Source organism: Archocentrus centrarchus, chromosome 9 (assembly GCF_007364275.1).
Source record: "Archocentrus centrarchus isolate MPI-CPG fArcCen1 chromosome 9, fArcCen1, whole genome shotgun sequence".
Classification (NCBI taxonomy): Eukaryota; Metazoa; Chordata; class Actinopteri; order Cichliformes; family Cichlidae; genus Archocentrus; species Archocentrus centrarchus.
Window position 1 is genome coordinate 7,032,634 of NC_044354.1, and position 16,395 is coordinate 7,049,028.

At 39.1% G+C, this 16,395-nt stretch overlaps 1 protein-coding gene and 1 long non-coding RNA gene across 2 annotated transcripts; both read left to right on the forward strand.

Moving 5' to 3' along the window:
• Positions 1–6,781: 6,781 nt before the first annotated feature.
• On the forward strand, positions 6,782–8,547 carry LOC115786218 (prostate stem cell antigen-like). The gene is made up of 4 exons (XM_030738273.1): positions 6,782–6,825; positions 7,374–7,443; positions 7,745–7,858; positions 7,968–8,547. The coding sequence occupies exons 2-4, from the start codon at positions 7,395–7,397 to the stop codon at positions 8,120–8,122; spliced, it is 318 nt and encodes a 105-aa protein (XP_030594133.1). The 5' UTR covers positions 6,782–6,825; positions 7,374–7,394; the 3' UTR covers positions 8,123–8,547.
• A 3,275-nt stretch (positions 8,548–11,822) lies between these two features.
• On the forward strand, positions 11,823–12,728 carry LOC115786220 (uncharacterized). Its single transcript, XR_004020403.1, has 3 exons — positions 11,823–11,969; positions 12,290–12,390; positions 12,499–12,728. It is a non-coding gene; the product is annotated as an uncharacterized LOC115786220 (long non-coding RNA).
• Positions 12,729–16,395: the final 3,667 nt, after the last annotated feature.

A 16,395-nucleotide genomic window follows, 5' to 3' on the forward strand; every position in this document is an offset into this window, starting at 1 on the left:
TGCCAAGATATGAAATAAAATTGTCCTTGACATTTTGATCTGTCACTCAATGTAGTTCAGGGTCTGTCTTATTCGAATACTGTACTGCTTCAATGTAAAATTTCCCTAAAGCAAATAAAAATGCAAACAAAAAATATATTTGCATATTCTTTTGAATTGTTTTAACTTCAGTTGGGCAGATGCCTGAATTTTAAAAAAAGTATTTCATGTTACTACAGCCAAACAGTGATCAGAGCAAAGGGTTGTAACAAAAGGGGAAACACTAAATTAAGAAGTATTTCTTTGTATACTTTAAAATGAAATCAAAATTGGGAAGTCACCACTAAAACATGTCCTAAACACCAGAGAGTCAAATAACAGTTCTTAGCTGTATGTGTGTTACGTTAAATTTAAACTTTGATTTGTTGTCAAATAACACATTTGGCACATTTTTGTTGTGTTCATCTGATACAAACAGAAGATTTTTAGTTTCCTTGTTTAGAATTGTATTAATTCATTTGAAGCCTACAAACTGAAATGTTACTCTACTTGCCAATTACAGTTAACATAATATAATGAACAGTGGCATGGTGGTTAGCACTGTTGCCTCACAGCTAGAAGGTCTGGGTTTAAATCCACCTTGGCGCGGGCCTTTCTGTGTGGAGTTTCCATGTTCTCCCCGTGTTTGCGTGGGTACTCTGGTTTCCTCACACAGTCCAAAGACATGCAGTTTGTGGGGTTAGGTTAACTGATGACTCTAAATTGCCCATAGGTGTGAGTGTGAGTGTGTAGGGTGGGAGTGGGAGTCTTCTCTGGCCCTTGCCCCTCGGCTGGAGGGGCTCCATCTGGGACTTCCCTCCCCCGTCTGCTGGGGTGGGCATGTAGTTGTTGTTCGAATGTGTGGCCGCAGGTCTTCAATGCTCTTGACGGGCTGCGGGTAGCCCGGCTTTCCTGGGTCTTTCTCTGTCTGCCTCTGGCTTCTGGTCAGTGGAGCTGCAGCTTTCTGCCCCCATTAGAAAGTACATTTCATTACATAGATACAGACATTCACCCTTACTCACACAAACACAACACAACAAAATTGTTGGTTTGTGCAGCCATGCTTTGTTTCTGTTTTTGTTTCACATAAATGTATTTTTACAAGTATTGTTTGTGTTTTTTGTGTATTTTTTCTTATTTCACAGGTGCAGCAATTGGTGAACCATTATAGTTTATTTACTTCTGCTCTAACTCTGGCATTACAAGGACACATATTTAAAAATGTGAAAACTAACACAAATAAATAAAATAAAAGGACAAACATTAGAGAATCTAAAGAGCTCATCTTGGAAGAACAACAGTTAATGCAGTGCATAATAATGGAATATTAACAGTGCAGATACCAACTCTGCTTGCAAAATCTGGCAGACATGACAGGCTTAAAAAAAGCCTATCCCAGCTGTCATAGGACGAGGGGCAGGGTACACAATGTGCAGGTCACTAGCCTGTCACAGGGCTAACACAGAGAGACAGAGGCAAATTTATATTTTATTATTAAAATAGGAACTCCTGACCTCAAGTTTTCCTTTCTATTTCTACAGTTCTTATTGTATATGATAGTTTATTCAATTACAATCCCATTGGCTTTAAGGCCTTAGTTCATAGGTCTTCATTTCCTAATAAATGGTGAGTCTGTACAGTGAGGTCACTTAAGGGGGCATGATTATTCAGGTCACATGGTACAAAGCTTTTTGAAGAGATACAATGCTCAGGTCCTGAAAGCAGACTGGGAAGTTGAACTGGAGAGAGGCTCAGCACCAGTTTTTTTCTCTCACAAGACTGATCAGCAATCTGAGATCATGATGCAGCTTTATGGAGTTGTGATCCTGTGTGTTACTTTGTTTGCAGGTAAGAAAGAATTTCATGTTGGTCCTGTGTGCTTTGACAGATAAATAATTTTAAGTTTACAGGTTATCATAAAGGGTGGAAGGAAGGTGAAAGACATAGGAACAATTCAGTAATAAGTTATTTGGTAAATGGACTGGTTCTGATATAGTGCTTTTCAACTCAAAGCACTCAAAACGCTTCATACAACATGCATCATTCACCCATTCATACACACACTTCTACACTAAAATGCTTTCCATCTAACACCCACACACACATACTCCTACGGTTGCATTGGAGAGCAACTCAGGGTGCTATCTTGCCCACTTTATATTGTTTTTGTTTAATCATTCAAACTTTAAATGTAAAAACAATTGTTCATGGTTTTATGGATGTTAAGTATATGTCAGACTTCAAAACAGAAAAAAAAATAAAAAACATGTTTTGTAAAGTATTTTCTGAGACTTTTCTTTTCACTTCTTACAGTTTATATGGTAGTGAAGAGCTACCAAAACACTGCCCGGTGCATCAATTCTGCATCTTGGAACCAGTGTAACGGCGCTATTCCAGCTGGACCCAGTGCCATCCTGCTGCTGGTGTCCTCAGCCATCCTCAATTTTTTTTTCTGAGGCTGTGGAATGATGTTTTTTTCCATGCTGCATTTTTTCTGATTCTATTTTGTACAACTAAGAAATAAATAAATGCCATGACATGAAATAAAATTACATTTTGATTTGTCACTCAAAGTAGTTCAGGGCTTGACCTATTCAAATACGGTGTTGCTTCTATGGAAAGATTTCCTAAAGCAAATAAATGCAAACAGAAAATATATTTGCATATTTTTTTTTTTTAAATTGCTTTAACTTCAGTTGGGAAGATGCCTGATTTTTTTTTAAATTTTATGTTACTACAGCCAAAAGAGCAATGAGAGCAACGGGTTTTAACTTTGTTTGTTGCAAGTTTATGTTTAAACAAAAGGGGATAAATGTGTTTCCTTTATAAGGAGCTCAACATGGGGAAGTCACCACCAAAACATGTCCTAAACACCAGAGATTCAGGTAACAATTTTTAGCTGTATGTGTGTAATCTTAATTATGGTGGAAGTATTTTGAGTAAAAAGTAACTTTCGGCTATTTTACATGAAGGGGAACATTGTTGCACCTTCTTTGCACAGTTATCACACTTAAATCTTTCAGATTAAATAAAGTATATTAGACAATGATAACGCAAGCAAATTAGATTACATTAGATTCAACTCATTGCACACAAGGCACACAATGAAATGATCGTTCCAGATCACTCATCCAGAGACAAGCATCTGCGGTCATGCAACCAGAAACCGGTGCTACCATTAGGCAATGTGGTTTAAGTGTCTTGCCCAAGGACAAAACGTAGCGCAGGGATTCGAACCGGCAACCCTCCAGCTGCAAGGCGAGCACCTAGCCACTGCGCTTCTGCCACTAAATACAAAATACAGTTTTAAGTGATTTTTTTTTATAAGGAAAAAAAAGCTATCCAAACCCACCTGACCCTGTGTGAAAAAGTAATTACCCTTGAACCCAATGAGTGGTTGTGCCACACTTGGCAGCAAGAATTGCAATAAAGCATTTGGAAAAACTGGGAATGAGTCTCAGCATTGCTGTGGAGATTTTTTTTCATTCAGCTCCATTGCAGGATTTTCAAGCATGAATGTCTTGTTTAAGATCACGCCAAAGCATCTCAATCAGTGCTTTTTTGTGCTGCCACCGCTTATTCTAAGGTGGTGAGTTATATCAAGAACTCTGACTTTGAGCCTTTCACACATGCACAACAATTCTGCATGTGTGCTGGCTACAAGTCACAGAATGTAAAGTAAATTCTGAGAGTTCTTCCTTGTCATTGAATCTGTCATTCAAGGTTGTTTGGGATCTGTCCCATTCAAATACTGTATCATTTGAATGCATACGTTTCCTAGAGTGGGTCAGGCAGGTTGTTTGAGGCAGACATTTCCATGAGGTTTCCTGGGTTGAAGGAGGAGGCCTAGTCTTGGACAAGTCATGCCTACCCATCCTGTGGTCTGTCATGGTTGACATCATCAGCTCCTCCTTAGAAACTGGCCCGGTACTGTTGGGTCGTGATTTTAGGGTCCCCATGCTCCTTTTGGCCGAAAATTCAAACTCAATTAAAAACAAAGTTTCCAAAAAAATCACTGGGAGGAGCAGGCTCTGGTGCAGGCTGTTTATTAGACATCTTGGTTACACAAAACACAGACAGTAACAAAATTAAGACTAGAATACACACACACACACACACACACACACACACACACACACACACACACACACACACACACACACACACACACACAGAGGGAGAAATGTTGATTTTTTTTTTTTTTACATCTAAGGAAGAAATCAAGATTTTTTTACATAAAACTGTCACTCATGTTTTGATTTGTCACTAAAGGTAGTTTGGGATCTATTCTATTCAAATATCTCCATAAAAATGTGTCTGTATACACTTGAGAAAGTATACAGCTGCGCTCCTGATTTGAACTATCCTACAGTAGGTCTCCTTTGGATGGTTTCTTAGATAACTGCTGTGTTGTTGCAGTGAAAGACCACCCGAGGGCGCTCAAGGACATTGTAGTACTGAACCCAGAAGGAAACTGAAGACAATATAATTAGGAAGCATGTGTTAAGCTAAAAATAATATATCCTCTCTTCTGTTTATTTGTTGCATGTTTTATTTTATTTTTTTTTTAAATGTTACTTTACATCTTAAAGATATCTGTGGAACATATGAATGTCCCAAGAAAATTGTAGAAAAATTGAATATTCAAAAAAGAAGAAGAAGAAGAAGAAACAGCCTTTATTGTCCCACAGAGGGGAAATTTGGGTGTAACAGCAGCCGCAGTTATTATAAATATAAGTAAAAATATAATAATTCACACTATTAAGAAAAGAATATAAATATATATAAAATCAACAAACAAGATTAACCTTAATACTACTAATAATAACACTATATACAATGTACATGATGTGCCTGTGTGTTGAACCTTAACAGGCCGGACTATTTACAGTATATTATATATTATCCTACATTGTGTAGGTTATTGTGGTTTTTGTTGGGAGCAGTGATGATTATAAAGTCTTACAGCTGCTGGGAGGAAGGATCTGCGGTAACGCTCCTTTGTGCATTTAGGATGCAGCAGTCTGTCACTGAAGGAGCTCTCCAGCTCAGCAACAGTTTCATGCATGGGATGGGAGACCTTGTCCATCAGTGATGTTATTTTGGTCAGAGTCCTTCTGTCTCCCACCACCTGCACTGAGTCGAGAGGACATCCTAGGACAGAGCTGGCTTTCCTGATGAGCTTGTCTATCCTCTTCCTCTCAGCTGTAGACAAGCTGCTGCTCCAACATACTGCTGCATAGAAGATGGCTGATGCCACCACAGAGTCATAGAAGGTCTTCAGGAGTGTCCCCTGCACTCCAAAAGACCTCAGCCTTCTCAGCAGGTAGAGTCTGCTCTGACCCTTCCTGTAGAGCGCATCAGTGTTATGAGTCCAGTCCAGTTGTGGGATAAACTGTGGGATAATTAAGATTCCTCTCTCAGCACTGCCTCTCCTTTTTCTCTCCACTGGACATTTGTCAGGTTACTGAGCTGCTGGTCAAAGCTTAGGGTTCTACCTGCCCTCTGGACCCCATGCCAAAAAACTTGGTCACATCATGATATCTTGACATTATCAACAACTCCTTAGAAACTGACCTTGTTCACTCAGTTCTCAAAACAGCTGCTGCCTCCCCCATTCTCAAAACACCTGGTTTTGACCCTTTTGACCTCACCAACTACCACCCAGTTTTAAACTTTCCATTCATCAGCAAATCCTGGAAAGAGCAGTTGCTGCCCAACACCAGCAAAACGTCTCTCCAATCTGGTTTCAGAGCACACCTGTCATCAGGATGAAAAATGACCTCATGACTGCAAACTCTGGCTACATCAGCATCCTCATTCTCCTGGACCTTTCAGCAGCTTTTGTCACAAACTAACTTTTCATCCTCCTTGACCATCAGCTAGCTATGTTGGTCTCACTGTTGTAGTGCTGCCGTGTTTTCAGCCTGATTGTAAACCTGACATTCTCATCACATATCAAATCCATCTATAAACCTGTCTTCTCCCATCTCCAGACGCTGTCCTACTTTCAGACTCTGCATCTGAAACCTCATCCATACCTCATTCATTCAGAGCATTCAGTGCTGCTGAGCCCACTCTGTGGAACATGCTTCCCTCTGAGATCCACAAAGCTGTCTCTGAACATTTTCACAAAGTCGTTCAAATGTCAGATTCACTGAACCTTTGACTCTTTAAAAAAAAAAAAAAAAAAAAAGAAAAGTAAAGCAATCTTTGTCACGGTCTTTGGACCCCATGTTTTGGTTTTTGCTTAATCTTTTTGCTTAATCTTGTCTGTTTTGTTCTGGGTTTCTTTTGGTTGTGGGGTTTATTTGGTTATTTCTAGTTCCTTGTGTTCTCCCAGTATTCTGTGTCGGGTGTGCGTCTCTGTTCCCTTGTATTACTTCCTGTTTTATTTTGATAGTCGTCCGCTCTCTGTCTGTTGTGTTCAGTTTTGCTTCCCCTGGTCTTCTCATTGTAATTAGCGTCACCTGTGTTCCCAGCTGTTCCCACTCCCCTTGTTATCCTCTTGTGTATTTAAGTCCAGTGTTTTCTCTGCCTGTTGTTGCGTTGTTGTAGATTTCCTGCTGTGTGTATGTATCCTGTTTTTTTGTTTTTTTGCGTCTTGTCTCTGGAGCTCTTGTCTTGTTTGTTTTTGTTCTGAGCTTTTGCCAGTGATCCCGTCCAGTCCAGCTTTTTGTTTGCCCTTCAGCCAATAAATCTGAGTTTAAAGTTTTACCTCTGCTTGTTGTATCCTGCATTGGGGTCCTCCTTCTTGCCTGCCACACAGCCAATTCATCAACAGACAATCTTGGGTTCCTTGAAAAGGTGAATGTGGATTAAATTTTTTATTACTGTTATTACACTGTAAAGTGCTCTGTTTCATCCTACTTTCTCCTTCCTTTGGTTGTGTCTCATCAGCATGATAAAAAGACCCTTTAGCCTAGCTGCTAAAGCTAACAGGAGCTGTGTAACCTTAAGATGACCTTATGAAACACGTTTCTTTACAAAGCACCATAAAGTACCAAAAAAATCTGATAAAATCAAATTGTATTTGAATAAATGTAATGAAATTAAACAGACTTTGGGAATTTTATACTTATTAAGAACCCTTAACCTCTATTTCTTTTCAGAGTTCTTTTATTTGATATTATAGTTTATTAAGTAACAATCCTATGGGCTATAAGGTCTTAGCACTTACCTTCATTTACAAAATTGGTGAGTCTGTGCAGTAAGGTCGCTTAAAGGGGCATGGTTATTCAGGTCACATGGTAGGAAGCTTTTTGTAGAGATATAAGGCTCAGGTCCTGAAAGCAGACTAGGAAATTGAACTGAGAAAGAGCGGCTTAGCACCAGTTTTTTCTCTCTCTCACAAGACTGATCAGCAATCTGAGTTCATGATGCAGCTTTATGGAGCTCTGATCCTGTGTGTGACTCTGTCTGCAGGTAAGAAAATGTTTCATGTTGGTCCTGTGTGCTCCAACACATAAAGAAATTGGACATTTAGGTGATCTAGAAAATGAAAGTTAAAGACACAATAACAATTTAGTAATGAGTTATATAACCAGATTGTGAGGAAACAGCAATAAACACTTTATAATTTTTTGGTTTAATCATTCAGACTTTAAAAAACAACTGTTTATGGTGTTAAGTATACAACAGACTTCAAAACAAAGAAAAGCAAAAAATAAAATAAAACTCCCAGTAATTGCATGTGTGTTTGAAATTGTGTTGTTTCCTTTTATAGCATGTGGATTAAAGTGCTACACATGCACAGGCACTGATCCTAAATCCTGCACAAACACTGAATCTTGTCCTGCCTTAGCTGACCGTTGTTACTCTGTCACTCTCGAAGCAAACGGTGAGTTGTTTTCTCATGTTAGAAGCTCCAGCTAATGCTGAATATCTGCCTGCTGCAAGTCACAACATGTTTTGAGATGTTCTGAGAATTTTCTCATCATGTCTTGCAGGTGTGACAATGGTTTCCAAGGGCTGCCTAACCAGTGCACTATGTGTCAGTCCTGTGTCTTGCTGTGAAGGGGACCTGTGTAACAGCGCTATTCCAGCTGGTCCCAGTGCCATCCTGCTGCTGGTGTCCTCAGCCATCCTCAAACTTCTTTTCTGAGGCTGTGGAATGATGTTATTTCCATGCTGCATTTTTTTCTGATTCTATTTTGTAAAACTAAGGAAGAAATAAACAATTCTGGAGTGCCATGATATGAAAATTGTCCTTGGCATTTTGATCTTTCACTCAAACGAGTTCAGTAGTTTCCAGCCAAGATTAACAGTTAATGTTACTACAGTCAGGGGTTTAAAGTGGGAACATGGCAGGTGGGGGAACTCTAAGATCATTTGTAGTGGCTCACAGTGTCACAATACGAAAAAACATAACTTCTCGTCATATACAGACCAATTATCTGATTTTTAAAAAATGAGGATGTTACATGTAGGCTTTAAATTTATAGTTTATCAAATGTTACTGAGCATTAAATCCAGTGTTAGGGATTTATTTTTATTTGCTGAATAAAATGACAAATGTTTAAAAGTAAACTCCAGTAAATTAGTTAAACAGTGGATCAACCAAGTAATAAACAATTAAATAATACATTAGGCAGAGAGCAACAGATAGAAAGTGCCAGACTAACTTTTCAGTCTCAGTGCATCTTATCTTGGAGGTTCAGTCACAGTACTGTACGTACAATTAAAATATCACCAACATTACTACTCAAATGGAAGACAGCTCAACCCCCCCCCCCCCCCCCCCCCCCTTTTTTTAAAATTTTTTTATACTGGCTTAGTGAAATTATTTTCTTAATTTGAAAAAATTAGGATGACACTACATGGCTCTTCTGAACAATTTACACTCATTTGGTCTCCACTGCAAGTGCTGGCTGTACCGGATTAGCTGCCATTATTATTATTTATTTACCCTTTTATCTCTCTTAATTTTAATTTTATTTTCCCCTGGAGTTCCCCTCTCCTTCCCTTTTCTCCTTACACACATAGATACATAACTAATGCAATGGAAATGGCAATACTGACATGCTTAATTTGTAGAAGTGGTGGTTATTTTATCTTATTTACTTATTAATTTTACTTAATAACCTGTTGTGAGTGGAGGCGGCTCGTCTTGTTTATGCCTTTATGTTATAAAGAAAGTTGTGCAGTCTGCTTTGGGTGTACAATGTAACAAGAGTCATATGGCTGTACAACTTGCCTAAAATCCAATAAACAAAGTTTGAAAAAAAAAAAAAACATCACCAACATCACCATGTTCTGTTATTAATCTGGACAAGATAGCTCTGTATGGCTAACTAAAACATCAGGAGAGAGGATTTGCTTTATGTTTTTATCGCTGATGAGAGGAATCTGGGTCATGAAAAACCAGCTTGCACAAGACCAATGATGAAGGCCAGCTCGGAGCACACAGACTGTTTACATGTATCTAGTGGCAGTATAAAGATGTTATGGTTAGACAAGAACACGGGCTCAGAGAGGGAGACAGACAGAGCACACACAGGCATGTCTCTTCCTGAACCCTGGGTCCCACATGCGCATCTGTGTTATATCTTCTGATTCTTTAATATATTAAATGTCCTACTTTTTAAAATTAAAGTGTTTCAGGTGTCCTAATTCACAAACAAATCATGCAACCTGTTACCAGCCTCTCTGCTTACTCTTTCTTCCATCTCTGAGTGAACTTCTCTCTCATTCTGTGACAAACTGCACACAAACAGTTTGTGTGTTTGCTGATATTTGTTGAGTTGATGGAAACGTTGCATTTGAAATTAGTTGCCACAATACGTTGCTGCAGAACCAGCATCGCAGCAAGGTGACTACCATCATGGACTGTTTTGACTGAAAATAGAACTGCTGGCTAGTTAACACACCACAAGCAGGATAATTCACTGATAACTGTTTATTGAAACGGTCCACACCACTGTGTGACACAAACAAATACAAACACACAATCTTGAAAAGTTGTATTTGACCATTGAGTCCTTCAAATAGTTCAGTTTGTTTTTGTTAAACATTCGCTGTGTTCTGCTGTTATACACCACATGCGAGGTATTGTTTATCTGCTGCGCTGGAGCTCAAGTTTATTGGGAGATTATTGGATTTTAGAGTTTATGTTTTTCTTTATATTGCTCCCTGTTGATAACTAATGATGTTCATGTGTGTCCTTACTATTACACACACTTAGCACATAATGCTGCTATCTGGTTGCTGGGTACAATTTTTTAAATGGTATCTTTTGTTGAATTCTTAATACACAACAGTTAGTTTTGCACCTTGAATCTTGCACTTGACAAATTACAAAAAAACTAATGTAAAATCCAAACTATGTACATGCCTAAATGTAGTGAGGTGTTACCATGTGATTGGCTGATTAGATACATTTGTATTAATGAGCAGCTGAAAAGATGGGGTTTACATTTTAATAAACCCATCCTCTGGGCTGCTTTTACAGGCTACACTATACATTCAAGAATAAGAAATCTCTTTTAAATCATGTTTCAAACTGGTTGCATTATTAGCATCATAAATTAGGTGAAATTTAGCCAAACTTACCAACGTGCAAACAAAAGTGCCTTAATAATGGCATTTTCTCTTTAGGGTATTAAAGGCCTCAGCATAGCCTGGGACAGCTGGAGTCACTGAGTGTGAAGTGTTGAATCCAAATCAGCACACTTCTATTTATTTTGTAATTTTTGATTGATGAAGAACTGCTTTTTAGCTCCAAAGAGGTGTGAGGAAAATTTTCCAAAGTCTGACCTGCACCAGAATCAATAAGGTAGATTTCCATTAGCTGCTAAGCTGCAGTGCTGGTCAGTGTCCTGAGTCATACTTCAGGTTCATAACTGTGGATTACTATTAACAGAATCATTACAGTGTATCACAAAAGTGAGTACACCCCTCACATTTCTGCAGATATTTAAGTGTATCTTTTCATGGGACAACACTGACAAAATGACACTTTGACACAATGAAAAGTAGTCTGTGTGCATCTTATATAACAGTGTAAATTTATTCTTCCCTCAAAACAACTCAATATACAGCCATTAATGTCTAAACCAGCGGCAACAAAAGTGAGTACACCCCTAAGAGACTACACCTGTAAATGTCCAAATTGAGCACTGCTTGTCATTTCCCCTCCAAAATGTCATGTGTCATGTGTGTGGGGGAACTCCACCTGCCATGTTCCCTTGTTTAAAAAATTCATACTGCATTCTGTTTACTTGCTGCATGTTGTTGAAACTCTGCATCTCACGTTTACCTGTGAAACTGAAACGCTCCGTAGAAAACTGTAGGAAAGTAAAGTAGTCATCAAAGAATAAAAGGTGGTTGTAGATGAAAGAATTCATTTTGCCTTTTGAAATGAACCCAAACCACGATCATTTTTCTAAACCCAACAAAACAGCAACAGGGAAAAGATATCAAAAATTATAAAAATATGAATGCGACTCAAACTCTTCCTTCCTTGTGAGAAGTCTTGTGATTAAAGACACAATACTGGAGTCAGAACAATGTGTAAACTATATGATGAAGCTCTTTGGTTTCACTTCCTTCTTTTCATCTCATCATCGTCTCATCATGGAAAAAAATCTGATAAATCAAACTGTATTTAAATAAACTATAACTTTAAATAAGACTTTTGGCACAGATTATTTTGAAATTTATATTTTACTACAAAAACAAAATCATTTGAGCTCAAGTTTTCTTTGGTTTGCTATTTACTTTTACACAAGTACAGTACTGTACAGTGAGAGCACTTTCGGTTATTCAGGTCATGTGATACATCACTTTTTGTAGAGATACAAATCGTCAAGTTCTGAAATTAGACTAGCGAGCTGAACTGGAAAAGAAAGGCTTAGCACCAGTTTTTTCTCTCTCTCACAAGACTGATCAGCAATCTGAGTTCATGATGCAGCTTTATGGAGCTCTGATCCTGTGTGTGACTCTGTCTGCAGGTAAGAAAATGTTTCATGTTGGTCCTGTGTGCGCTGACACATAAAGAAATGTAATAAACTTTAAAGGTGATCTTAAAGGCTGGAAGGAATAGAAAAGTTAAAGACACAGTAACAATTCAGTAATGAGTTATATAACCAGCTTGTGAGGAAGCAGCAACAAACACTTTATATCTTTTTGTTTAATCATTCAAACTTTAAATGTAAAAACAACTGTTTATGGTTTTATGGTGTTAAGTATATGCTGGACTTTTAAACAACAACAAAAAATTCCCACGTATTACAAACGTGTATGAAATTGTGTTCTGATTCCTTCTATACAGTAGCATGTGGATTAAGATGCTACACATACACAGCTGCTGATCCTAAATTCTGCACAGACACCAAATCATCTTTAATCGTTGTTTTTCTCTCAGAGTAGACGGTGAGTTGTTTCCTCGTGTTAGAAGCTCCAGATAATGCTGAATATCTGCCTGCTGTAAATCATACTATGTAAAGTAGTTTCTGAGAGTTGTCTCATCATGTCTTACAGGTTATGACTTGGTTACAAAGGGCTGCCAAACCAGTGTATTTTGTGCCAGTGCTGTGTCTTGCTGTGAAGGGGACCTGTGTAACAGCACTATTCCAGCTAGTCCCAGTGCCATCCTGCTGCTGGTGTCCTCAGGCATCCTCACACTTCTTTTCTGAGGCTGTGGAATGATGTTATTTCCATGCTGATTTTATTTTTTACAACTAAGGAAGAAATAAATAACTTTGAAGTGCCACGATATGGAATAAATTTGTCCTTGACATTTTGATCTTTCACTCAAAGTAGTTTGTCCTATTCAAATACTGTACTGCTACTGCTACTGTACTTTTCTGCAAACAAAATATATATTTGCATATTTTTGAACAGTTTTAACTTCAGTTGGGAAGATGCCTGAATTGTTTTATTTCCTGTTACTACAACCAAAGTGATCAGAACAAAGGGTTATAACCTTTTTTTTTTTAAACAAATGTGAATTTATAAAGTATTTCTTTGCATACTTTAAAAGGAACTCAAAAAGGGGAAGTCACCACTCAAACATTTCCTCCTGAACACCAGAGATTCTAATAACAGTTTTAGCTGTATTTGTTATGTCAATTTAAACTTTGATTTGTTGTCAAATAAAACATTTTGGCATGTTGGCCCTATTCCAGGAAGCATGTTCAACTCTGAGTTTAAAAACAGACTCTGAGTTTCCCGTTCCTGAACAGCTGATCAGAGTTGGTTCAGTCAGCTCTCAGTATGATCCCCCTGAGTAAGCGCGTGCGTGAGTAAGGAAAGAAAGCCATCACCAATGGAGCTCTGACACCAGGATTCACCATGGCAACGTGTAAATAAAGAGCGATCGAGTGTGTGTTAGTTAGAGAGAAAAATTCATAAATGATCTTGATGTATCTGATCAGGGGAAAAGAATAATGTGTAACCCATGTTAAAATCTGACATAAAAAAGAATAAACAGTTGATTAAAAGTCTGCAGACAGAAAATAACGTCACTGCCCCTTTAAGGAACTAGCGTTACAGACGCAGCACCTGAGTGACGCTGCAGTACACAGACCGGAGGGAGAGAGCAGAGGAGGAGTCGGAGAGAAGAGCGGTGATTAATTAACAGGAAAAAGTTAATATTATGGTGAAAAAAACATAATCTACCTGGTCGGGAACTGACAGGGATTTTATGAGAACTAAGCTACATCGGGTTTGGTGAGTTTTATGTTTATTTTCCTGCATTTTCACCGTGTCGTACTTTTTCTTTTGGCGGAGGGCTAATGCTAAAAAAATGTAGCCGTTACAAAGAAATGCTCTGTCATAAACTGTTACCTGATTAATATATTGGGTTTATGAAGAAGAGTTTATTTGTATAATTTGAGGATTTAAAAAGAGTTTTATTGTGTTTGTGACCTGTTACACAGGTCAGGTTTTTTGCTTGGTTGGAAGCTCGGTCGGAGCAAGGATTGGTTTGCCGTGTGCGGCGTGCACATTCACAGACGGGATTCAAGATGGCGAGCCAGACCCAGACCTTCAATTCATCTTCTCCATCGCATTAGGGAGGGATTCTCCTGCGTGTGGTAATTCGCTGCCGGAGCGGTAGGAATATCAGGAACTAGTTCGAACTGAACTGACCAGAACTGAGAACTGATTGAATTATTATCCTTTTTGGACTGAGTCAAACTGAAGCTTTTCACTGAACTGAGTTTTTGACTAGAACTTGAATTTAAAGTGCCATACTTTGATTTTCATATGTTTATGTGTCTGAATGTGATTTGAATAGTTGTGGTCCACTTTGATTTAATTGTGTTTGAAGGTATTTTTCTTACCTCTAAAAGAAAGGAGATTGAGTTAACTCAGGAAGAAAAATAGGAATCTTAAAATAGATGCAACCTAGGAAAAAAAGACTGGTTTAACTAACTCAAATTAGTCTTATTAAAATAAGCTAGGTAAACTAAAGAGCAAAAAGAAAGAGTGACATACTCTTTATTTTTTTTCCTTTTCAATTATATTTGCCTCCTTATTAAGAACCTGCAGGGTAATTTTTGTTTCATGTATTGTATTTTATGTGTGTGTTTTTGCATTCAGTAAATTGCCGGCCTGTTCCACTTAAAGCAGCGATCTCTGGTGTTGTTATTCTTGCTCCCCACTCCTTAGAGCCTAGAACTGGTCCAGTGGCGCAGTTAGCGGTGTGACACCGGTGCTACAAACGTGGCGAGCCAGCCAGGAGTGGCTTAAAGCATTTAAACTAGAAACCAGAGACCGTATAATATTGTTATCAGAAAAAAAAAAAAAAGAAAAAATGGATGTCGTTCAAACCAGTAGTGTAAAAATCCCTAACTCAGTCATAGTTAGCGGCATGACCGATACAGAAACTGATGACGAACTAAGTGACTTCCTGAAACAATATGGTTCCGTTCAAAGAGTAATCCCAGTTGATCTCACTGAACCAGATTCAGCCAAACAGGTTATCGTAGAGTATGTGTATGGTACAGCTGTGCAATCTCTCTTACCTTCATTGCCATACAGGCTTAACAGTAAGACTAAGACTGACGTCACCTACCACATCAGAGCCCTAGCTAATGTTTACACACCTGTAGCTAGCAAGACAGCTACACAGACTTACCTTTCAGAGTTAAAGGACATTGCAAAACAGACTGGTAAAGACTTTGCAGCTGTCCTCAGAGAGGAGCTCTCCCTCATCAGTGAGACTGTCGATCTAGATCACTCACCTGATACCCCAGAGCAACATGCTCCTGAAAATGCTGCGCAGGTAAGCTCCCTGCCCAGTATGACCCCACAGCAGCATGTTCAACATCATTGGTCCCCACCGTCGACATCATCTAAGGAAAAGACACTGCCTGCTCTGAAACTTTCTGACGTCAATCCACCTGACATACAAAAAGTAGTTGTTGAGCACATAGTGAGAAATGAAGACTCTGCTCTGCAGGTGCACACTTCCTTGAGACTCAGACCCTTCTCTGGGCGTGTCCCACGTCCCAACAGTGAAGTGGATTATGAGACATGGCGCTCCAATGTGGAACTTCTTCTTAAAGACACAACACAGTCTGATATTTACAAGTCACGAAAGCTTCTTGAAAGTCTCTTATCACCCGCCATTGATATTGTGAAGCACCTGACACCTGATTCTCCTCTTAGTGTGTACTTAGAGATCTTAGACTCTGCTTTCAGCACAGTCGAAGATGGAGACGACCTCTTTGCAAAGTATCTCAACACGATGCAGGATAATGGTGAGAAACCCTCAGCTTATCTACAACGGCTGCAGGTGATGCTGAGCACCACCCTCAGAAGGGGAGGTGTAACTGCAAGCGACCTTGACCGGCATCTTCTTAAGCAGTTTGTCAGGGGCTGCTGGGATAACATCTTGATAGCTGAACTCCAGCTAGAACAGAAGAAGCAGGATCCACCTACCTTTGCTGAACTTCTCCTGTTACTCCGCACAGCAGAAGATAAACGTTCTTCCAAAGCTTCACGCATGAAACAGCACTTCAATGTTTCAAAGCCAAGAGTGTCTTCTCATTATCAAGGTGTTTATGTGCAGGGTGAAGAAGACTGCAGCTCATCTCAGCCAGCTCCTGATCACAGGTCTGAAATCCAAGACTTAAAGAAACAAATAGCTGATCTACAGTCTCAGCTCACACGTATCACACAGAAAGACAGTAGAAAAGCTAAATCAGCTACCAGACCACTAGCTCCCCCAACAGCTAACACACATTCCCCACCTATCACTCACACATCTCAAAGGCTGCAGCCCCACAGCCGAGATGCAAACAACAGCACAAGCAATAGACCAAGGCCCTGGTATTGCTTTAGATGTGGAGAGGATGGGCACATTAAGCCTCAGTGTGAAAGTGAGCCAAACCCATCTCTTGTGGCTGAGAAGAGGAAGCTGCTAAAAGA